General features: G+C 44.3%; 1 protein-coding gene and 1 long non-coding RNA gene across 7 annotated transcripts in view; one reads left to right on the top strand and one right to left on the bottom strand.

Moving 5' to 3' along the window:
* Positions 1-7458: 7458 nt before the first annotated feature.
* Positions 7459-21629, top strand: LOC121077446. The gene is made up of 3 exons (XR_005824047.1): positions 7459-7585; positions 15842-16002; positions 17898-21629. It is a non-coding gene; the product is annotated as an uncharacterized LOC121077446 (long non-coding RNA).
* TENT5D (terminal nucleotidyltransferase 5D) overlaps positions 21584-24244 on the bottom strand; it is a 15215-nt gene continuing 12554 nt past the window's right edge. For all 6 annotated transcript variants that reach the window (XM_040572704.1, XM_040572703.1, XM_040572709.1 and 3 more), the window contains one exon: positions 21584-22855. In XM_040572704.1, the coding sequence (XP_040428638.1) occupies positions 21661-22836 (1176 nt within the window). In that variant the 5' untranslated portion in view covers positions 22837-22855 and the 3' untranslated portion in view covers positions 21584-21660. The remainder of the gene's footprint in view (positions 22856-24244) is intronic.

The raw sequence follows: 24244 nt of genomic DNA, 5'->3' as shown, positions 1-24244 counted from the left end.
TGGCTGGTGGTGAAAGATCCCATTAAGGTAAAGTTACGCTCAGGATTTAATGCGGGCCCATTCCCTATTGCCATTATACAGTAGCCATTGTCAATAAAAAACGTCTGCTTCCAGTTAATGTGTTTTTCAAAAGACTTGGCAAAAAATGAGTTTTTAAAAGATTTTCTGCACATTGTGGTTCTGGGCCCTGATAAAAGCTAAGCCACGCGCTGTGAGCTGTTGGGCTGCGGGTTGGTGATGCACCCAGACCTAACGGGCACCTGTAGGAACATAAGCAAGAAACGCCAGTTTGACAGAAAACCAAAGTCAAAATTCCTTTTGCTAATATTAGCAGAGCTACCCGGAGGGCTCAGGGAATGAGGGAACTTTCAGGAAAACTTTGGGAAAGCCTTGCTGCAGCATTGCTGAGCTGGTCACTCCTTCGCATCAGTCCTGCTTCACTGCTTTACAGCACACAAATAATACCCACGAATGCATTATTTCCACCACTATTTCCCCGAGGAGCTGGCAAGAAACTTAATTCTTTTTTCTATTCAGGTGCACAAGCAATGTGCTGCTTCCAGCAGCCGAGCCTGGCCGCGCTGATGCCAGAAGCAAGCTCCGTGCTCAAAGCCCAGCACCCAACGATGAATGTCTCGATCGCTCACCATTACTGCACAAAGCATTGCTTTGTAGTAATGCATTAAAAATGGGCAATGGGGATATGAATCATGAAATGGGATCCTAATCTGTTTTCTGTCCCCAGGTTTCACACCTGGGTGTGCTTCTCTCTGTGTTGAGGTCCTCGATGCAAGAATTGGGTGAAAAGCAGGCACTAAGGGGAGCGAACTGAGTGTTGGGAAGGTGAAACTGCAGCTCCTGGTGGCTTGGGAGAAGCAACGAAGAGGCTGTTAACTGAGGAAATCCCAGTTAGAGGATCCCAGAGTCAGCAAACAGACTGCAAATGCAGAGATGATGCTGCAATGGACCTCAGGAGCAACCCTCAGCCCTGTGGCAGGCAGGAGGGTGCCCTGCTGGAAAAGCAGCCACTTGTCCTCAAGGGTTAGGGGCAGGGCCAGGAGGGGCAGGTTATTAAAATCCAGCGCTAGCTGGATTGTCCTCCAGAGGCAGGGAAAACTGTAGGCAGAACAAAAGACACAGCTCATGAAGGTGGCTTATAAATAATTACCATTACAAGCTTTAAATAGCCTTGTGTTTCTCAGAAGGACGAGGCTCAGGGGCAGGGCTGGGCCCTTCCCATCAACGCCAGCACGGGCTGGTGGCCCCATCGCTGCCGACAGCGGAGCAAGAAATTGTAGGTGATGCCTGTGCTTGGAAAAGCGTGGGGAAACCTCGGGGCAGGCTGGCTGCTCCTGCACGCCGGGCTCAATTCCTGCCCGGCCCGGCTGGAATTTCTCATCTTCCATCCCATCCGTCATGGTTTTGTTCCTGTAAACTTAAAAGGAGTCAGATTACTTCTGAATCGATCCCCAGTTAATTACCCCTGGTGAACATCGTGCAAAGCAGCGATTTTTTATCTCGTTCCCTCTTGTGTGAGCGGTACCCTGCTAATGGAAATCTTTGCCTACAGGCAGTGTATTTCGGTGGTGATGGTGGATGAGTCTTCTGCTGTCCATAAAACCCAGAGAAACGCAGAGATATTGCTTGTGTTTTCCCATTTTCTTTCTTTTTATAATTGTCTGCATTCAATCTATCATAACAGATGTCTTCTCCAAGTTCCTTCTACGTTTTTTAAAGGTCTGACTGGTGAAACACCTTAAAGAAGGCAACAGGAACATGACTGTAAACTGGCAATTAGTGGGAAGAAACACTCACTTATGATTTTTTAATAATTTCTATGAAACATTAAGGGTCATATTGCTGAAACCCGCTTATTTGTCTTGCACTGAGAGCTCATCAGAAGCACTTATATCGCTAAATTGACCAGCAAGCCACATTTAGAGAAGTAATTTAAAATGAAAAATATCAAGTGACTTACAAAATGCAGATCCCGGGGCAGAGGCTTTTACATCTGTTAGGTTCTGATCTTCCTGCCACTGTTAAAACCAACAGCTCTAATGGCAGCAAAGCGGATCCCTGCAGCTTGCAAGCTTACAGCAGGCAGCCCCAGTCAGTCAGAAGTGTTTGTGGTATTTTGAGGGACAAAAATAGGATTTGGCCACCACCAGCCCCTGGAGAACCAAGGGTCAAAAGTGGTCCTCAAGGAGCACTCCAATTATTTGATGTAGTTTGGCCTTTTGACCTCTCTTGATTCAATTAAGGCTGCGTCAAATCAGGGTACGGCCGCCATCTTAAGAGGGTTTTGAGGCTTAATTAAAGGTCTTTGAAACACTTGGAAAAAAAGATGTTGAAGAACAAACCACTGATGAAAGCAGATTATTTAAGGATTAGTGAACACATCATGTTCTGGAAGACCGGCCGAAGCCTAGGACCCCCTGGGAGAGGAGGAGATTTTCAGAGGCAGGTTTGCAGCTGCTGGACATGGGCACTAGAAACCAGCCAGCAGCACCCTGCTACTCACCAGGAGCCTCTGCTGGGAGGAGGAGAGCAGGGCTTCACCCACCAGGTCACTTCTTGTCCCTCCCTTGTGGCTTCTGCCGTCTGGACAGGACTTCTGACACCCCGTTGGGGCAGTACTGTGGTGTCTCCATTTTTTTAGAATCCAGTTGTACAAAACATTCAAGATTTATCTATGTATTCTTATAGATGCTCTATTCTCCACTGGAAAGAAAAGGGAGGAAAAAAAAAAAAAGAATGCACAGTTCACAGTTTAATTGCATTTCCATTTTTCCATTTTATTATTTCTCTACTGTTTATAGTATAAATAAGGAAGGCTGAGATTTTGGAACAGACTCCTGAAGATCTCAGTTAAAAAAACTGTTACTTTATAAGCAATGTTTGTGAATTCAGGTCCCCAGCAATGTGGTTATTTTGCTTAGCTGCTATAAATACTTTATGAAAATGTCTACCCTGTCAAAGAGAATATGAGTTTGCTGAGTGTTGAACAGAGCTGCAGAAATGCATATTAAAGATTCACAAACCAGACCATAGGCTTCATTCAGGAGAGCCTTTCTCGTGATTTTTTCAGCTGGTGGTATGCTTCACGGACACGAGAATGTTTGTATCATCCTTTGACTAAAAAAGCTGATTTAAGGCACAGCTTAATGGCCTTATTGAAAGAAACATGACTTTCAAAGCTGGCAATTAAGAACTCAGGATTCTGGCAACGGCACCACATCCCCACTGCTGAAATCGTCCAAGCTTTGTGCTCGCACTGGGGTCTGCCTGGCTTGCAGGGAGCGAGCCCTGGATGTAGCTCCTAACCCGGGATGCAACACGATGGGGCTGAGCACAACAGAACGCATCCATATTCTAATTACATCCTGAATGGCATTTGTTTATTAAATACTAAGCTATAGCTACCAGATTTTAACTTGCCTAATTTTTTTCTCTAACAAAGCACGATTTATTTGAATGGGTGCAGCAATCAATTACTCAGGGCAGCGTAGCGCGCTGCAGTCAGCTGGGCTCTCCTCTGTCTTACTGCACTTCTTTTTTTTTCTTTTTTTTTTTTTCCAAGGAAATGTAATCTTCCACATGTATTAGCATAATTTCTTGTGAAAGTGACTGTGCTAAAGTCATTGACAAATGCAGTTTGCAAACCAGAATATTTTTCAGGGAGATTACTTCCTTCTGGGGAGATATGCAAATACAGCCTTATTTTCATTCAAATATCTTATGAATTATCAGTGGAAAATTAGTTTGTGATTGTTCCTCAATCATTACACAAGGCACCTGTACACCGACTGCCTATTAGGAGTAGCTATTTATAACACTTAATGAGTCAACTCCACCAAGGTCAGATAATATAAATGGTGCTGCTGGATTCACACAGGCACCATTCATTAAGGATTAGCATTTGCTGTCTAGTAGCAGAAAAACATTGAAGTAGCTGCTTTGCCTTCACTTGTTGCTCTAAGATAAACATCCCTTGGAGTTTTGCTTTGTGATATTTCACGTGTTTGTGCAATGCAGACACAGGAGATAGCAAGTATCAACTGGGATCTCATAAGGTCAAGCCTCTGGCTTTCAGGGAGCACCAGGGGCTGAACGGTGATGAAGTGCGAGCCCTCAGCCCTCCGGCTCTGCACAGGCTGGCAGCTGGTGGAAACCCAGGGCTGGGTGCTTCAGGACTAAGAGCTCCTCGGATGGGTTTCCAGGCTCTACAGCACAGCAGGACAGAGCTGGGAGGGACCGCTGCAGAGTTAGGGGTTGTGAGTCCAAAAAACAAACCCCAGCGTCCTGCTGAGCACCAGCCATTTATTTCTATGCAGTTGCTTGGGGTTAAAATCCCCTGCAGAGATGTTAGGAGTATGATTATGGAGGCACAAGACCGTATCACCTGCAATACGTATTTCTATGCCACGAGGTCCCCACTGACCGTTCAAATCAACAATTTGTTACCACAGCTGTAAAGTTAAACATTATACGGCTGTACCCCAGTCAGCATGGGGCCTTGCTCCCTCAGCGGCAGCCGGGACACCAAGAACGAGCCCTGGACACCGGGACTGGAGGAGCTGGGGGCAGCTCCTCGGCGCCCCTGTCAGCCCTAGCACCACGCCCCTGCCACACTGATGTCCCCAGGCCTTCCTGCCAAGTGCAGACGAAGCCACCCTGGAGCTGGCTTTATTTCCCTGGCCGCCTGCCTGCCTGCACCCACCGCCTGCCAGCAAGCTTCAGCAGTAGCAGCGCTTTCGGGAGGTGCCGAAAGCCTGCGCGGCTGTAAAGGCAGCAAACGCTCCCTTTGGAGCGATCCCGGTCCCCGTCCATCACTTCTTTCATGAAGGTTCAGCAGAGCAAAGCCTCGGCTGTGGGGACAGTCTGGGATTGCTGCTGAGCCCGCGTTGTGGCGCAGGAGGAGCAGCAGGCCGGGGCCGCAGCTCCGCTCAGTGCAGCAGCACTCGGGCACCTCACCTTTTGTCTTTTACTCTACTCATTAAGAAAGAGAACCGTGAGTTTTGGATCATCGTGGTTAAGCAAACAATTCTGTTTTAGAAAAGTTTTGCCGTTTTTTCAACACTTCTCTCCTTGTGGGCACGGCAAAACCCCACGGTAAGCATCAGCCACTCAACCTGCCCGGCCTCCGAGCAGGGGAGCCCAGCCCCGGCCCTGTGGCAATGTGATTGCACAGGACAGCAAGAGCAAATCCTCCAGCAACCCCTGGAGCTTAATGGGAACCCAGATAATTATCACCCGGACTTGTCCTGTCTCCAGGGACAACTGCGAGGAGCGGGGTGACGCACGGCCTGATGTCAGAGCTGAGCCCCAGTGAAGCCACCGGAGGAATTCTCCGTCGGTGCCACTCCCGGCCCTGTCCCCGCTGCTGTCGGTGTCACGCCGTGAATGGGAATGAGCAGGGGAAAGGTTTGCTCTGCGTTGGGACCCGGAGTGCTAATGAATGTTAACAGCTCGTAAAAGAGCCTGTGCTCCTCCATATTAATAATGCATCCGGAGCAGTAAGGAGTGATTGTGCAATAGAAACAATAATTGCAACGTTTAAGGGAAAATAAGCAGATGAGCTGATGTGAAAGTTCACTTCATTTGCACAGCATAATTTTGCTTTTTGTCCTGGCCTGCGAGATGACTAAATGCTGGATGACAGGGGAAACGAGGAGGTCATCTGTCTTTTGCAAGTATTAGTGCTCTGGGTATTTGGATGTTAACATTTCAATGGCTTTTCTTTGAGAGGGGCACAAGGCGAGTGCCAGAAGGAGCGTGCTATTTCCCCTATCTCTACGGATGTTCCCTGCGCCTGGTCCTTCTCCTTTCATTTGCAGAGCGCATCTGCCTGACTGCATGGGAAATGATTCATCAGGCGCTGAGAGGTGCTGTGCATCAGTCTTCTCCGCGTTGTTGTATTTTTCTCTAATTCAGACTTTGGATTTTAAGAGCGGAACGCTTTTTGTTCCCAACAATGGCTGCAGGCACGAGGTCTTGCTGCAGTGGCTGTGAGCATCTGTAAGGATTCCTTTCCAAAGCTTATCAGAGGTTTGTTTGTGTAACGAGTCCGTGCAGCATTTTGGAGTCCCCAAAGCGGTTCCAAGTGGGAGCAGGCACTGCTCAGGGGCTGTCGATGTCTCCGGCAGGACACGTTGATCCCAACCTCGCTGGGCCACCACCAGGCCCTCAGCCACAACTCCTGCTCTGCTGGCAAAGGGGCTAGTGGGCATCTGCAGTATGGCAATGCTGAGTGTTGCTTTCCTGGGGCAGGCACATCTGGGAGAATCCCAGAGCAGAGCAGGGAGCGTTTTGGCTGCGGGAGCCGCCTCCTTGCCCAGCCTGAGCCACGGGATTTCAGCAGCTACTCCAGCATCGGCTGCGTCTTTTTTTTCTGAGCAAGCAGAAGGCAGAGGTTGCTCCCTGCACACTTCATAACGCTCAGCTGGGAAATCCCAAGGACAGGGAGCAGAAATAATTGGATAGAAAATGACAAAGTGGCATTATTACATATTATAGACTTTCTGTGGAATCGATACATGTCAGAATGTGTTTTGTAGCCCGGAGCTATCAGCTACAGAAGTTCTCCACAGCGCTCCTCGAAGTTCAGTGCTTTGGTTTTCCTTTGCACAGGCTGAGCCCACACTCCATCATTACCTGGGTATTTTCCAAGTAGGAACATGGGAAAACACCGCTGCTTATGCACAGATCTCCTCAGTAAATTTCCACCCTGATTAACAAAAGGCTTTACTTAAAATAGCCTTCTTCATCCCTGCTCCTCTCTGCACCAGTATTGCATCTAAGCACTCAATTAACCAGGGAAGCGGAGCTAATAGCTACAAGGGGCAGCACAGCCCACAACATGCTCGGCATGGCGGCCTCATCCTGCCAGCACCCCTCTTTGGTTGAGTGCTGCAGCAGAGCAGGAAAATGGGCTCTAGTTACTGCTGGGGCAGGACAGCGGGTGCAGGAAGGCTGCTGCGAGCACCCACGAGCTGATAAACAGCTAAAGCGGGCATCGGGATTGTCCCACAACCCTCCAAACATTTTTTTCCCCTCTCCTCTGTGTGCTTTTCATGGCACCAGCCCTCACCTAACTTCTGGGGGTGCAGTTTCCAGTGCAGCCCATGTTTCTCAGCTGGAGCAGAGCAGCTCTGATTCATCGCTCGCAGCAGGGGTCACGCCTCAGCAAGCCTCATTACCAGCAGGTAATGAAATGCTGCAGCCCTGTCAGTGCTACAAGAAATAAACTTTCCTCGCTACCAGCTACTGCGGTGAACATCACCCTGGCTCTTACAAGTAAAGGTTGCTGGGCTGGACCAGGAGGGAGAGGTGCTGGGCGGGTGCTGAGCACCCAGCACGTGCTGTTCAATAGGAACAGGTGACAAATGACCTGACTGCTAATTATAAGCTGCTTATCTTCTGCCAGAGATTGCTACCAGGTGTTCTGGGCTAGCTAAAAGGAGAGGCTGGGGGTACTGCCCTCCTCTAGAGAGGTATGGGGCAAAGGCTGTTCCTGTTCCCTAACCGGGAGGTGCCGGGGAAACCCTGCTTGGGCCTGAGGCAGCAAAGCTGCTCCCTGCTGCAGGTAAGGTTAAAAGCTGCCTTTCTGCTCTTGTTAGAGATTAAACCTGTCTGCAGGCTACAAAACCCATCCCTGCTCCCCATCCTCTGAGCAGTCAGGGCCCTACAACCTGGGCGAGGAAGGCTTTTTTTGGGGGTGAGCTCAGCCCTAGGGCTTCGGGGTACAGGCAGGCAGCCCCAGGGCCCCCCCAGCAGCAGAACAGCCCCAGGTGTCCTTGCTGTAAGGACCTTGGCTGGCAGAGGTGATGCTGGGGTTTTCCCATCCCCTCTGTTATCTCAGTAACGGGTGCATGGTGACTGTGCAAACACTGCCCTGAGCACGTGCATGTTTAATTTTGTAAATAGAAAAAGCCAAAACTAAGGCTATTGGGCAGAAAAGTCAACTAACTCTCTGGAGAAAGCAAACAGGTCTGCTACTTTCCATGGAGTTTATTCATTCATTTTATTTTCGCCTCATCACAAGTAACTTTTTATGGTGAGTGTAGATGTAAGCTTATATTATTTATTTGTAACTTCAGATGCCTTTCTGCAAGCAACAAAATAACTTAATTCTTCATTGTTCTGACTTGAAAAACTAATCTTTTCCTTCTATTGAGTCTGGAAGCCAGAATTTATTTGCTTTTAAAATTCTGTGCATGCGGGTGGTTTTTTCAGTGTCTGTACTTGGTGACTGAGTACCCCCAATATTTACTGAATCACAGATGATGAGGTTGGAAAGGCCAACTTCATTTATTTAGCCTAAATCCCTGGGCAATACACATGATGGGCTGCTCTGTTGCCGTTTAAATATTTATAGAGTTATTGGCTGCTTGACCCGTTTTGGTCTGTATGAAGTATATCCTACTTCCTAAATGATCATGGCTTCTTCCATTTGTTGCAATTTAGAGCTAAATCAAGTGAATGTTAAATTCTGTGTTTCATCATGCTGTTTTATTGCTGTATGCAAACTTCCAGTTCCAAACTTTTCTCACCATCTGATATGCCATTATTTTAACAAGTGGTGCCTTTTTTGAGTTTGAATCCATACTCTGTGCTTTCTTTGCATTGCCTTGCTTTATCAGCCTTATAGAGAAGCCTGTATGGGAAGATGAAAACTGTAATAATCTGCATTTCTTAGCCTTAATTTTAATTTATTTTTATAGCTTTTCTGTTTGGTTTTGTGTTGCTTCTTTGCATGTTCCTTCTGTCATGTTTTACCCTGGGCTCAGCAGAGGCAGAAATGTTGTGAGTGGGGAGCAGGAGGGGCTGCAGGGCCAGAGGTTGCTGTGGGTACCCTGGCTTCACATGTAGCTGCTCCTTAATGTGCTGCATGAGCTGCAGCTGGGATGCTGTGCTGGGTTTGGGGCTTCCAAACCTGCTTCAGCCTCTGATTGCCTTGGCCCCCTGCCTATGTGTTTTCTGCAGTGTTGAGACCCAATGCCCAGTGAGTTGTTAGGTCTTTTTTTCAGTAATCCACCAGGAAAAACTGTCCCTGGCTCTGAACATTTGGGTTGTAAAGCCTTTGGTTCTGCTGGCCAGAAATTGGGCAGAAATACACAAGCTTTTGGTGTGCTCATGGATCTTTGTTTCATTATGCAAAGGGTTGCAAAATGTGCATCCTGGGTGATAGCTGCTGGGCTGGGCACAAATATTTCAGTGTGTGTTGGCAGGGGCCTGCAGAGACTGGGCACCTGTGGGCATCACTCTGCCATCTGTTTTCTAACCTGTGTTACCTGTCTGCCTTTTGATGATATGGGGATGTATGAGGTTGTGAAGTTGAGGCACTGATGCAGATATAATACTCCTGACAAATTAGCGGAGCTTCATTAATTTTGGGGGGTTAGGTTAGCTTACATCGAAGAGCTTGATCCCTGCTTCTCTGACTCTAGCCTGAAAATAATAAGAAAATTGGTAAGTGCACACACCTATGTTCATTACACAACCATTAACTAAAAATAACCACTTTGTAACCTTCCTAATTGGACCTTGTCTGCAAAGAAATGGTAACATATACCTATAATAAAAGTGCATTGCACTGGGCTGCCACTCAGCTATGGCATGACTAGAGGAAACAGTTATTTTATCTCTTGCAGAAAATGTATGGTAGCCTGTGCCTAATGAATACTAATTCAACCTTTAAAGCTCATTTACCAAATACGTACAATTAAAGGACAATGAAAGGCATTACTTACAGAGCACATTCAAGCATTACTGAAATATCCCATTTATTTATCGCAATAATTGTAAAATAAAATACATCAATTGCAACATATTTATAAATTCAAGAGCTATTTGGGTCTGCATGCATTCTTCCTAATGTGTAATGAAGGTTATAAAAGGAACAAGCATCTTAATGTCAAATACAAGGAAAACTCCCAAACTGCATGAAATTTGAGAAATAAGGCATTGTGACTCAGTTGTTTATTCATGTTCTTTCCCACCAAAGTACACCAGTGATGATGCAAACAGGATGTGGGTGGATTTGTGGATATTTATGAGCAGGTGCTCTTCAGCTGGATTCAATTTCAAAACAATTGACACCTGGGGGCAGAGTCTGGTGGTGGTGGGCATGGGAGAGGCTTCTGCAAAGTCTCTTTGGATTTACACTGCCTTCAGGACCAAACTTATCTTCTAGCTCTTTTTTTTTTAAGGACTTGAGGAAAGGTGCTGGCTGTATTGCATGTGTACCAGCATCACTCTGGTTTGCTTAGGGCATGTTACATGTAGAACATCAACAACCAAGCTCTGCCAGTGTGTTTGAGACCTTCAGTTCATCCTTCCCTCAAGGCTTCATTGTGGGAAGCTGGAGGAGTTGCCATAATGCCATCCTGCCAGATGGGGTCATGGTGCCAGACATCCCTGCCTCCTGCTGTTTTCAGCTGGGGTGGAAAGGGATGGGACCAATACAGGAACAAGTGTCCTCAAGCCCAAGCCTTGCAGTAAGAGACTTCCAGAAAGAGAGGAAGAGCCTGCTGCTGCTTTTTATTGGTAGGCTGGACTAGTTTTGACACCTTAATCTACAAAAGAAAAAGATGTCATCAGGTGGTGTATATATATATTGCTTTAGACCAAGCAACAGCTGCAGCACAGAGCATCTAAGGAGTCCTGAGTACTTGCAGGGTTGTAAAGCAGGTGGCAGAGGTGGCTGTGTCTGTGTCCACAGGGAGCTTGTCCTGCTCCTGCAGAGTGGTGTGGGGACCACTGGATTCCGGGGGGTAAACATGAACATCAAAAGACTAAATGCCATTACATCTAAAGCATGTAGCTGAAATCCTAAACCCCAGAAGACTGATTCCTTACTGCCTTCTTTAAAATTACACTATTTGTTTTCTGTTGAAAAACATCCAGAAGGCACTTGGATTTATTCTTGGTGTTTTGGGCTCAAATCCACAGCATCTGTCTCCCTACTAGTTTACATATTCTCCCCTAAAGCTTTGCTCCTATACCAGGCCAGCCCCCAGCTGGGCTGGATATAAAGGTGATCATCTGCTACCAAAGAAATTCATCTTTCCCATGCAAGGGGAAACAAGGAAAGCTAATTTCCATGCTTCTGGAAAAGTGTTCTTGGTGGCCATGTGGAGCTCTCCTGGCACAGCCCACCCATCCATCCCTGTGTCTATTTTCCTGTGTTGCCCTGGGCTGCAGAGTGCTGCAGGCATCATGCTGGCTGTCAAGATGGGCTGGCAGCTCCTGTTTCACCCATGGTCCCTTCTTGCTTTCTGCCCCAGCCCCAGAGAGATATTGAGATTAAATCAGTTTTTCATTTCTATGGAAGTGATCCCTGTGTTTCACCATGGAAAGGTGCCACCTGCCTGTGTTGAGGATCAGCCTGTTGAAATACGTGCATCGCCCCGAAACCTCTGTGTGGCTGCAGTGATGGCATTCCTGTGTGGCTATGATGCTGTTAGACTTCGTGAAGCCCCATCAACAAGTTGGCTCCAGGTATGTAGAACTGAGAAGGAAATAAGAGGCATTATTATGAACCCAGAAGAACAAAGGCACAACTTTTGCTGTGAGTACACAGCCCTGATCTGTGCCCACTGGGGCAAAGGGCATGGAGTGGAATTAAATGCAGAGGAGGTCATTAATGCTCTCCTCATTAGTGCCTGCAAGGGCTCCCTGCCTGCAGCTGGAGGTCTCCCATGCCATGATGTGGTGTGGCATGGCGTGGAGACAGAACATCTCCATGGCTTTCACTTTGCTCTTGGTGGTTTTTTGTTTGCTTGTGTTTTTTGTTTGTTTTTCCCCATTTAATCACTTGTTTTGCTTCAGTAAGTTTGGAGTTGAGAACCTCCTTTGGAAAGGAAAGGCCAAAGTACTGCATGCAGGAGTGTTGGTGGGAAATGTTTGGGGGCAGGGTGTTTACAAAATCCAACTTAACTCATGAGTGGTTTCTTGTCCCCCAAACAGTATTTTTTAGCAAATGCGTAACTTACTAGGGAAACTTTTTTTTTAAAAATCCAAATGTTCTATGAAATGTCTTTAATTGAATTTGTAACAGCTAGCTAAAGGAATACATTCGGCCCATAAATTTAATTATAATAATTAAAGATGGCCCCCAAAAGAGTTAAGGAGGGGGCCTTGACTTTCTTAGCTGGAGGAGAAGGAGAGCCAAGCCTCCTGCTCACATGGAAATGCCCCCATGGAGCTGCAGAGCTATTGGAATAGCAGCTGGGATGAGCCCTTGCAGTGGGTTCCCTGAAAAGTGAGTCCCTGGTGGCACAGCATGGCCAGCCACCAGGCCACACCATGGTGCTGGAGCACCCTGCGTGTGTCCCCACTGTGGCATGGAGCGGGGTCATCCCCATGGAGATGCCGCCAGCGTTGTCCCGGGAAGGTATATGCCAGTTGTTAAGTGGCACTGACACTAATGACATAATGAGCTGTGTTAAAAGTCATGTCTGGTAGCATCTACTTTGTTTCCAGGGTGACTAAAGCACCATAAATAATGATGTCCAGCGGTGTTTCCATAGAGCTGCTGTCCCCAGCAGGAGTGGGGCAGGGGGGACCTTGTTCATGGTCAATGGGCAGAAGATGTAAATGTCAAAAGTTTCCACTCTGCCTCCCAAATCAGCGATGCTGAGATTGCCCAATCTCACCCTGATAAACAGAGTGTGCAGGTAGTTCTTCATCTATGGAAACCCAACACAGAGGCTGTGGGGAGATGCCTGGCGCTGTGGAGGAGTAGGAGCAGCACATGCAGTGCAGGCCTGGCCGGGTGCCTTCGGTGGAGCCGGAGCTCGCAGCAGGGCTCAGTGACCAAGTTCAGCTCTGTAGAAACATGAATTTGGCCCTGGTTCCAGGTTGCAGTCCTTCTTCGCTGGCTTTCTGCAGATACAGTGTGAAAATGTGTCAAGAGCTTGTCACCAGCCTTTTCTCTCCTCAGGCTGGAGCCCAAACCCCAGCTCTTGCCTCCTGCCCTGCCCAGAGCTGACTGGGAGGAGGGCGAGACTTTCTTGTGGAAATCACTGGTTTGTCCTAACAGTGAATGTCATGGCTGTCACCTTCTTCAGCCAAATGTGAGCGGGTGTCTGATGGAGAGCAGCCCTTTTGGCAGCTCTTGTGGGGTAGTGGGTTTTGTGTGGCACACCTCAAGGCCACTTCAGGAAGGTCCCTGGTCTGCGGGGTCGGCAGCACAGGCCCCTGTTCACTGCCAGCAACATGGCTGTGGCTCCCAGCTCCTTGCACCTCTGTGATGTGCTCTCCCCTGGCCTAGTTTCCATTTTAAATTGCAGCTTTGTCTCAGGAGGCTGTGGATCAGCAGTTCTGATCCCTGATCGTCCTGTTGTGGTGGATGGCTGCATGTTAAACAAGCATGGGTTGGGGAAGGAACCTGTCCACCAGCAAACAGTGCTCACACCTGCTAATTCTGCAATGTCTTGGAGAAGCTGTCATTTGCAATTTCAATTATTTTGGTTTTCTACTGAAGCAGAGGGCTCACTTTGGTTCAGTTGCTTCGCTGCATTCATTAGCGCGGTGTCATTGGTTTTCAGGCTGATGGAGCATTCGCCTCTCCCTTCTCATTTAGCAGCACACCAAGCATGTTCGCACAAGGAGGAAAAAGCAAGGGACTGACAGCACCCTGCTGCAGAGGGACAGGCCCTGCCTGCGGGGCTGGCACAGGGCTGAGCTGCTGCTGGGGTCGTCAGTGCAGGCCCTAATGAACACCCTGAGGGAGGCTTCTAATCGGAGATGGGGAGAAGGCAGGAGGAGCAGAACATGCATTTTTGAATGAAATGAAGTCTTGAAATCTTCTGTTCATGTTAAATCAGAAGCAAAAGCCCATGTGCATAGGGCTGAGCCAGATCCAGGCCTCATTGGTACAGAAGGGAGGATTTCTAATGACTTCTAGTGACTTAAAAACTGGATTTTACAGCATCTAAGATGCAACTGACTGGGGAAAAAAAAAAAATCCAAGCCTGAATCTGTACTTTCCTCTTATTTTCTTGAGTCTTCTTACATATTTTTGAGATCTACAACTTAATTGGAGAAAAGTGATCTGAAAGCACCATACTATAAATTCGTAGTCAAGCACTGCTGGCTCAAGCCCCACAAAATCCATGTGCCCAGCCTACAACCATGCACCTCTGGCAGTGCTTACAACTCCCAAAGGCAGCCTGAGCTCTCCATGTGCCCCCAGGGAGCCCTTGGGTTGTGGGGGGGAGTGCCTGCACCCCATTTTTCATCTGGCAAATAGGTGCCTGTGCACAGCAGCTTCGCTCTTCCACTTTAGCTGGAGCTATATGGCAGGAGAACTGCTGCTTTGGGGTGACCAATGCTGGGATACTTCGACAGATCCCGGGATGTGGCGTTCCAGGGGATGTGCTTCTATTTTCCTGCTGCTGTTGCACAAAGCCTAAGCACATCATGAAGGAACTTAGCTGCACAATTATTAAATAAGGGATGAATAATGAAATAATAATAATTAAAAGCAGCCACCTGACTTGGGTATTGGTGGTTGCACAGCAGTAAGGAAGCAGTTAACTTCATCACATCCCTCTGGCCCAACTGTGCCTGTGTCTGTGCTCGGTGCCTGTGTGGGTTTGGCAGAACACAGCACGAGCCCCAGGGCAGGCTCCCTCCCTTCGCTGCATGCACCCAGCTGCCAAAGTGGCATTTCATTTGTCAGCCTTACTCTATAAGACAAGCTGTTACCCTTTGGTTGTTTAACACAAACATGTTGTATTGACTAATACACTGTTATGCAAATCCAAATCACCGTGAAAGCCAAAATACACAGAATATTTGCACTCTGCTCTTTATCAGTAATGGAAGCGATTGGCAAGTTTTTTCAATTTCCCAAACGTTGAATTGCACTGTGTGTGATGTGGTTCCCTGTAGCATTGTCACTGCACTACTGCTCATTGTTTTAAGCCATGATGATATCCCAGCACAAACGGGAACCCAGGAGGGTGGGCAAAAGGGAAGAAAAGGAAGTGTGGGGAGCAAACCAAGTGAGATGCAACCAAAAAATATTTAAAAACTGTTTTTAATCTAAAGATATTAAAAGCAAGTTTTAATAAAGGCAAATCACTTGGTTTTGAAAACCTGAAGAACAAAACCACTTCTAATTTCATAATGTTTCTGTTTTTATTACAATTTGCCGTAGCTCTGTTTTATAGTCCAATTTAATAACCTTATTCACTTCAAGGGGAGCCAAACTTTTACCTAAAATTTGCTGCTCCCACATGTTTTCTGTGGCTTTTGTTCTGCGATCTCTTTTCCTGTGAAGACTCAGAAGTGATGGAAGCTTTTCCCATTCCGGGTCAGATGGGCACATTCTTGTATGCCCCGATGCTCTGATGCTCTCGTGTGTGGTGTCAGCGAGAGCCACATCAAGCATGTTCAGGCTGCCACGCTGGGTGGGAAAGCATCCGATGATCTTGTTTCCTATAATAAGAGTTGGGAAATTCATTGATTCATTGACATAATACATTATTTAATGAAAGGGATAATCGGTGGATAATTTAGAGGTTAGCACTATATCGACTCTGCTGCACGCTGTTGAATCCTGCAACAGCTCTTTTGATTGAAAATATGACTAAGTGTTGGGGCTGTAACTTGCAGTTTAATCGACTTCTAAAGAGGTGTAACGAGTTGCTGGTACTTTAATAGGAGAAGTTCACAGCTCTTTGTACCAACCTGATGGGGTATATAAACTGTTCGAGGCAGGTAATGAATCCAGACGTTACTGGAAAATTTCATTAGCTGGGAACTCCCAGGGATAAGCAGGCAATATAATAAAAAGAGATACACTTCAACATCAGTTTTTATCTTTTAGGCAAAACTACAAGCTGCAGCTTCAGCCTATTGTGTGGAAAATGTCCAGAGCTGGTACAACACCAGGGGAAGAAGTGATGGGCATCGATGGCAAGGGCACTGCAGCAGCACCCAGCAGACCCAGCTGGCTTGGTGGGCTGTGGTGAGCCATGGAGACTCAAGGTGAGAATGTTTGCAGAGAAATCAAGCAGAAGATGGAGAAAAGGGGCTCATAGTAGAGGGCAGTGTTTGCAAGGGGCTGCATCTTGGTTGGGGTTCCTATTCTGTGCAGTTCTCACATATCCAGGATACTAGGAAAATATAGTAAAAAATTACATTTACGTGTATGCCTGTAAGCACACACTTGCCCATGAACATATATGCATGTGATCTGGATCCAGTTTTCTGGAGGATATATATTTTTTTATTTTTTAATACGTAGCTGAGTGAGTGGCCTCCGAGTGTATTTATTACGCTGTTGAATTGCTTTCCATGGTAACTAATTGTGATTTCAGAAGCACAGGTTCTGCAATGGCACAAGATGAAATAGAGCTGAATATGGAAGCAGCTGGTAAAAAGAAAATCACTTGCTTATGAAATAGTAGTTAATGATGGAGGCTGATGGGGAAAAAACATGGGGGGAGGCTGAGATTAGAAAATAAAACAGCCCTCCATTTCCTTCATGTATTACTTTAGATTTTGAACTTTTCTGAGGAAGAGAAAATCCCCTATGTGGGCTGCCTTCCCATTTCCCCACTTTTTTATTAAGAGGCAGACCATTAAAAATCTGGCTGCATAAAAGAAAACAAATGCTCAGGAAATGAAATTACGATTAAATGTCTATTTCTGGCTGAAAAATAGGAAGGCAGAGACTTTACAAAGGTTTCTCCATTCCCCTCTGAAAAAAGAGGGGACAGAGCATGTTTTGAACAATATAAAAAAAAAAAGCTTTCCCAGACTTCCCAAGTACATTGCATTCCTGCAGCAATGTTTGATAGCAGAGGGGCTTTGGGGGCACAGCTCAATGCCTGCGAAGCCCCTCTGGGCATCCTCAGGCTGCCAAGGCACACGAATTCCAGCTGCTTCTGCTTCCCTTTTCCACCAAACAGCCGCACCTTTACTACACGTTAACCAAAGCAGCATCTTTTGTTACTGCCCAGTCCGTGCTCATGCTCGATGACAATTCCAGAGCCTGGATAAATACATGTTCAAATTGATGTGAATGTGCATTCAGAGTAGGTAAATTGTATTCTTATGCATATGTAGAGTCAAATAATTTGTCAAGTTAAGTATTCATTTTATTTACCCAGCAGACAGTCATGTTTTTATTACATAAATATGTAACTAGGCACTTAAAATGTGAATATTTGACACAAGCCTGTTTGGCAAACTAGTGTAGAAGCATTGAAATGTATCGTAGATGTTCACAAGCATCTGATTGTTCTGTAGCCTTAAATGTCTGACAGTGGATCGGTGCTAAATTTGAGTTTGTGGTTTATTGACCCAACAAGCCATAACCGAATCTTTCACGCTGCTGCAGTTATGATACTCCAGTTTGGCTGCTAGACATCCCCAGAAAGAAGTCTGCACACTCGAACTGACGTCCAGCCAGAATAACAAATGTATTACAAGCAAACCATACATTAAACAAGAAAGTTATTTTAATGATTGCTCCCCAAATACCCAAAGGCACTAGTCAACACTGTGGACTAATGACCTACAAATCTGTGTGATTAGTACACATTTTTAGCATTACAATATTTTTTTCAACAGCTTCAGATGGCACATTAAGTGAAATACTTCCTTCATCTGTAACAGCTTTGTTCCTGAATACCCTTGCATTTCTTTAGTTTCACAGGCAAACTTATTGAACAAAACCTGATCTGTAAGAATCCTGGTCATTGCGACCTGCCTAACCTCTCTGTGCTGGCCTTTCTCCAGATACTTCTAAAAGTCATATTGAATAGACACCTGTGTAACTCCAGATTCGCACTGAAATCACTCCTCTAACGTCAGTCAAATTACACAGCTAGAAAACTGAAGGGACGCGGTGGTAAATCAGATCCGTTATTTTACAGGACGAGTGTAACACAACAGACAACATCTTGACTGAGGACGATTTTACATTTCTTTTATCCGTTGCAAAAACCTTTGTAACGTGTGGAGTGTAAAGCTCACAAATTGCATTGTAAAGGAACTACCATAAAGTATATGCTTCCAATGGACCTTTTACAATATAACACAAAATTCAAATGACATTTTTTAGGAAAGCACTTTAAACTTTCACACTTATGTCCTGACAACATTAGAGTACTGTAAGCTGTAAACTGTAAGAAGTTTTATGTGATTAAATAAAATCAGCATTACAATTTCTAAGTATTGTAATTATTAAACAGATCATAACAACAAGATATAATTATAACGTAAACGAAGCTCAGGATACTGGTACTGAGAAAACTCGATAAAATTCTTTGTAGATTTATATTTGCACATATTAAAATAGATAACAACCGGAGAAGAGGTTACAGTATTTCATCGTACATATTGATATCAGTGTTTTGCAAGCAGCAGTCTATACAACATCATCCTCATTTTATTATTATTTTACAGAATCAATTCTACTTTAAAAACCATCTCCCCGTCAAATACTGCTGCCAGGTCTCAAGACAACATATGGAAGGAAATATTTAAAAATATCAGATTTTGTTAATTGTCTGTGTATGTGTGGACATGTGAGATTTTATATATATAAATATATAAAATCATAAACCCCACTGAACCTTCAAAATGGAACTACCTCTAGGTAAGAAATACAAGACCTTTTTAATACACATAAAGGGTTTATTTATACCTGAGACATTTTTGCATATTGATGTCTTTGTACCTTTACCTGTAGGTACTCACAAAAGTCCTTTACTCTTTTCTGGGATCTCACACAAAACCCACCAGAGTTAGGTGGGTTCTCCCCACTAACTCAGTGGAGTTTGGCTGAGCCCTTCCTTATCTAACCTGGATGTATAAACAGAGATGTAAGAGAGTGAAATATATATATTTAAATGAACAGTTGCTGTACAAGTGGACAGGCTGGTTTATATCAATCCAGAGCTAGTTCATCATTTTCACAATGTCTGGTTCAAAAAAGAATTATAGTCCTTCATGCAGGGTGATTCACGTTTCTACTTCTTGGTTCAAACAAACAAACAAAACCACAACAACTTCTTGAAATATTTCTCCAGGTCACTGGATATACACGGTATGTTGAAAATGCCCCTTCGTGGACGTTTCCTGGTTCTGGAGATCAACCCATTTCTCCACCCAGCGAGCAAGAGAACCAGGAGTGGAGGAGCAATAAGTTGACGTAGCTACATTACATTAAGGTCACAGGTCAATGCTGATGGACTAAGGTATTCAAGCAAAATTAGGGAGCCCAGGAGCCCAATTTCTCCTGAAAATGAAGGCGCGTGGATGCCTAACTCCTGCAGATTCATCTAAAACTCTCAGCTGCGCACAATCCAGCTTGAAGCTCTTCAGCCCTGCCCGTCACTTGTGCTGAGTGTTGAAGCACAAGCGATAGCAGGGCCACAACCTAAGCAAGGCTCTTACAGAATTTCACAGTGCTATTTATTTTGGTAAATACCAAACTAAATGTAAAGGTACCTTCTGAATTATAAACAGCTCAACTGAAAAAAAAAAAAATAAAAAATCCACTGTGTTTCACTCCATTTTGCTTCTGACAGGGACTTTCCTAGAAGTGCTTACATGCAAGTATCATGCTATCATATCTGATAACGCAGCAATTAGAATTGCTTATTTTAGTAAATATAGTTTAATCAATGGAAAAATACTAGTGAGAGTGAAATAAAATGTGCTTTTAGACATGGAATTGGACACACTTGAAAAATCAGGAAAAATAATAGTAAAATAATTCATGAAGACATCACGAAATGAATCGGCTTCCAAGTAGATCAGTATACCCTCCTAATACTGCACAAGCATTTCTCACACGTTAATCTGCACTATGGTTTTTGCACTGTATTTTACAGAAAAGGCTTAACTTTAGTGACGATGGTCAACAAATTTGTCTTTAAACAGCTCTTTGTTCTACTGTACAGGCATACAATGGGAAAAAGGAAAGCTACATCTCACTGCAAGTAGAACATCATAGACCTTAAGACATTTTAGAAATGTTTGATTTAAAATAGTGATATGTAGCATATTTCCGTGTAAAATAAATCAAACACTCTTTTCCAAGTAGCAGAAATTTCTAAGACCTGACACTTGTAAACAGATAAAATGTAGTCAATGCTTTCAGAAATGAGGAGGAGGACGTAAACTAAACCAGCAGTGAAGGCTCAGCATGACACAGTGACATGTTAAGCATCAGATGTAAGAAACTACTGCTTACATTTCCAGTTGACTGTTTTGATTTTACAGCCACATCCCTTCTGTCTCCTTTTCCTTACTATTCCTTGCTGTACCACGTTCAGCATCTAAACTGGAGGCGTTTCAGGGAGAACAACCTCAGATCTGTCTGTTCCAAACCTGCTCAAACCGAAGTCAGTGGTGCAAACCTCTCTGACTTCAGAACTGCCAGCGCCTTGTAACCCATCGATGGAGTACCAAGGGCACACGTTTCACTTCCCCTTTTTGTAATTCAGGAGCTCTCTAGCGTGATTGCAGACAGCATTACAACTTTCATGGAGCAACTGGCACAGGGAGGCACTTATGTGACGTTTAAAACTTATCTTTGGTAAACACACACAAATTTGTATCTAATGTTTTACTTCCTGATCATAAGACAAATCTTCATTTGCTACCAGTGTATGTGTGCAAGTAACAAAGCTTACACAGGACATTGCTATTATAAAACAGATTTTTCAAATGCCACTGCCAAGGATTTAATTCACTTAAAAACAACATGGTCTTGGGCTTTTTTTTTTTTCCTGACTCCATTTATTATGCATTGAAGCATCTCTGATCAATAACAAATTAGCAATAAAAAGCAAGCCCTATGTGCTCAATTTTCACCTTCTTTCTCGTTCTATCACCTTGTTGTTCAGGACTACTATAATCAGAATAGTTGTATCTCTTTCATTATCTGTGAGTCAGATCCTGGGGTTCAACACTGCACTGCTTAAGCGGCCAAATCTCTCACTCAGGTCAGCGGAAATTTTGGATTCACAAAAAGGCTGATTCTGCTCTTGGTAGAGATGTTTCCTGCTAACCCCTGCTGACGAGCACTCTGGTGAGGGGAGGGACCTCATGTCTCTGATGGGAGTTGAGAGTGACCAGACACGAGCCTACAAAGAGGAGCTCAGTCCACTGAGAGGCAGACCATCAATGCGTATTTTCAAAAGGTGCTGCAAATAAATGTTGCTGGAACTGTGTGTGTATAACTGGTGGATGCTTTAGTTTAATGTGCCCGGAACACTAGCATTTCTAGAATTAGGCATTTCTACTGAGAGGCACCTCAATAGAAGGCTTAATTTTTCATTTCCACTGTTTAAATTTTGCTTAAGAATTTATTAGAACCCAGACCTTAGAGCATTTTGTCTTATAAAATTAGAATAATTTATATCCTTCTCTTTTCATCCAAAAGAAAAGTACAGCCCAAACACACATGGGGGTATAAATACATCATGAATAACAATAACCATTTTACTCATTTTATGATCTGCTTAAAGGTGTTTGAGACATTGACCAACCACACAACTTTGGCAACTTGCACAAAATTATGTCCTGAAATCAAAAGTGATGATAAAACTTGGTTTAATGAGGCGTTTATTACGGAGAGAACTGGAAAGAGAGAGGGGTCTAAGTGCTGAGGAGGTTACCGTGTTCCTAAACCATGCCGCTTTGCATTTGTATGTGAAATGGGTACGGCTGGTAGATGATAGGCGGTTGTCCATGAGCAATGTAGTAATTGCTGAAGTTTCTGTCACTGATATATGGAGCAGGCTGATAATAGCATGTTACATTAGCTGCATTTGGGATGATATTTTGTTCTCCAAGCACTTTTAAAGCCAGAATTGTAATCATATTCAGAGTTTGTCTTCGTTCGTGTCCCATGAGACAGACTGTGCTCTCATTTACAACTCCACGCAGAGTCATCAAGTAGTCATACTTGCTTTTTTCTTCCCCAATGAAGTGGTTGCGCAGATATGACTCAATTTTCCTTTGCTGCTCAGCAACATCTGGAAAATCAATGAAGAATCTGGAGCACATGTAACGTTCCAGAGATTTAATTTCAGCCTCATCTGCTGGCTTGAAGTCACGAACCAGGAGATTGCTGTACTTCAGAAGGCCGCCTCCTCTGATCTCCTCAGGGTTCCTCGTGGAGATCAGTTTGTACTTTAAATGGTCCATTGCTTCATTGAAGTCTCCATACATACTCTCTGCAATAACAGTGGGGTGAGAGCCCTCTGCTAGTTTGCAGTCTGTTTCTCTGTAAACATTTAGTATGGAGTCCAGTATGATTTGGAAGGAGTCCACACTGAACTCGAACTGCCGTCTGAGCGAGTTGACAAACTTTAACTCTACATTCTTGCCGCTGTTGTTTGACAGCGAGATGAGACTCCAGCGATCGTGGTCGGTAGAGACTTTGACCATTTTCTGCACGTAGGCATCTTTCATGGTCTGGGCAGTGATTTTTTCCTTATTAACACATTTCGGCAAAAAGTCCAATAGGCAATTAAGAACTGCTTCCTTAACAACCTGGAACTCGAGCTCACTTGGAAGTTCCACCCCAAAAATGATATCTAGGTCCTTATAACTAGTTCCATTCTGCTTCACTAGGATGTGGCTAGCTGTGGAACCATTCAGGCGGATATCTCGAACAGTGATTTGCTTTTCGATGAGCTGTTCTTTCACCACACGAATTATATCCTTGGGTTTTACTTCCAGTGTTGGAAAATTCCCTCTCCCGTGAATAGGTATTACCTCCGCTAAGACTTGATCCAGGATTTTAATCTGATCCCAGGTGAGACTACTGAATCTGTGGTCTAAGTCCTCAGTCATTGTGATGTCAGTTGGCTAACTATGGAGAAACAGAAATTAAAAGAAAAATGTTAGAATTTGCTCAAATAAAGACAGCCTGACATTTCACCGTTACGACAAACATATATCTTACTTCCTTGGTGCAGTGATAAAGCAGTTAATTTTACACTGAGACACAATCCGAATTAACTCTCTGAGTCAACCACCGCACTTCTCGCAGGCTTTTAATTGAATTTTAATGTAGTCAGGTTTTAATCCTGCTGAGAAACCATTGTGTTATTGTATAATCCGTGACTCAAAGTCAATGCAGTAAACCACACAGACTTAAAACTACATTTAAAACTACTCAAAGGTTAATAACATGAAATACTTCGTAGTTATAATGAAACTCCAAACAAATTTCACTGAGCTAAAATCAACAAAATGAGCAAATTTGATTCTTTCTGTCCTGTCTAGACATCTCCTTTTATTTTCAGTGATTCGGACAATGAAAATACTGAAAGACTAAGTAGTTTTTTTGAAAAAGCACAAACAATGCAACACACTCATTGTTTACCTAGCCATATGCCTTGAATGTACTTCGGTTTCTGTGGGTAATTTGTATGCAAGTGTCCTTCAGTACCACTTCTTACGGTTTACGAACTGCATATCCGATAACTGTGCACCTATTTCCACTATATTTCTGAGGCAAAATCTTTCCCTTCTATCCCGTTAACCATCTGACAGCAAGGATCCAATGCTGCAAGTTCGGGTTTGCAGAACTGATAAGAGAATCCCTTCCAGTCTGCACTGATACCCTAAACCCTCTCAAAGCATGCAAAGAAGCCCTTGTAGAAGACATGGGATAAAACTCCAGCTCTGGAGTTTCAAAATTAAAATTTTCTCACCTTCATATCATCATATTAAGCAAGCAGATAGAGCTTAGTATAGATTATTTACTTACGTTTTATAATGAGCAAACAAATGTTGCAAACCCCGGAATATTGTTTTTAAAACGATTCTAATTGATCATATGGAAACTTTATTTTAATTAAATTTGTGTAATGGGAATTTAAAAGCTTTAAGTTTTTAATTTGATTTATGTATGCTGAGAATACAAACACAATCATGCAATTATATAATTAGGTGTGATTACAGTAAGGAAGAAGTGCTTTTAACAAACTCCCAAAAAGGAAAATATTGCTGAGCATTAGGTGTCTAACACGCAATAAAAGACGCCTGTCCTAATCTTACTGCCTCCTGATGCTGATGTCAGCACTGCAGAATGAAAACTGTCCAGAGGGCTTTTTGAACTTCCCGACTCCACGGGCATCATTCCCTTCTTCTAGCTAAGCTTCCGCGCTTCTTTTGGGGTAGTTTGCCCAGGTAGTGAATCAAAACGTTTTGCTGCTGAATCCTATTATACTGTTTTTCAATGCTCTTTCATAAC

The sequence above is a fragment of the Cygnus olor genome, chromosome 13 (assembly GCF_009769625.2).
Source record: "Cygnus olor isolate bCygOlo1 chromosome 13, bCygOlo1.pri.v2, whole genome shotgun sequence".
NCBI lineage: Eukaryota > Metazoa > Chordata > Aves > Anseriformes > Anatidae > Cygnus > Cygnus olor.
This window is presented reverse-complemented; position numbering and strand designations above follow the sequence as displayed.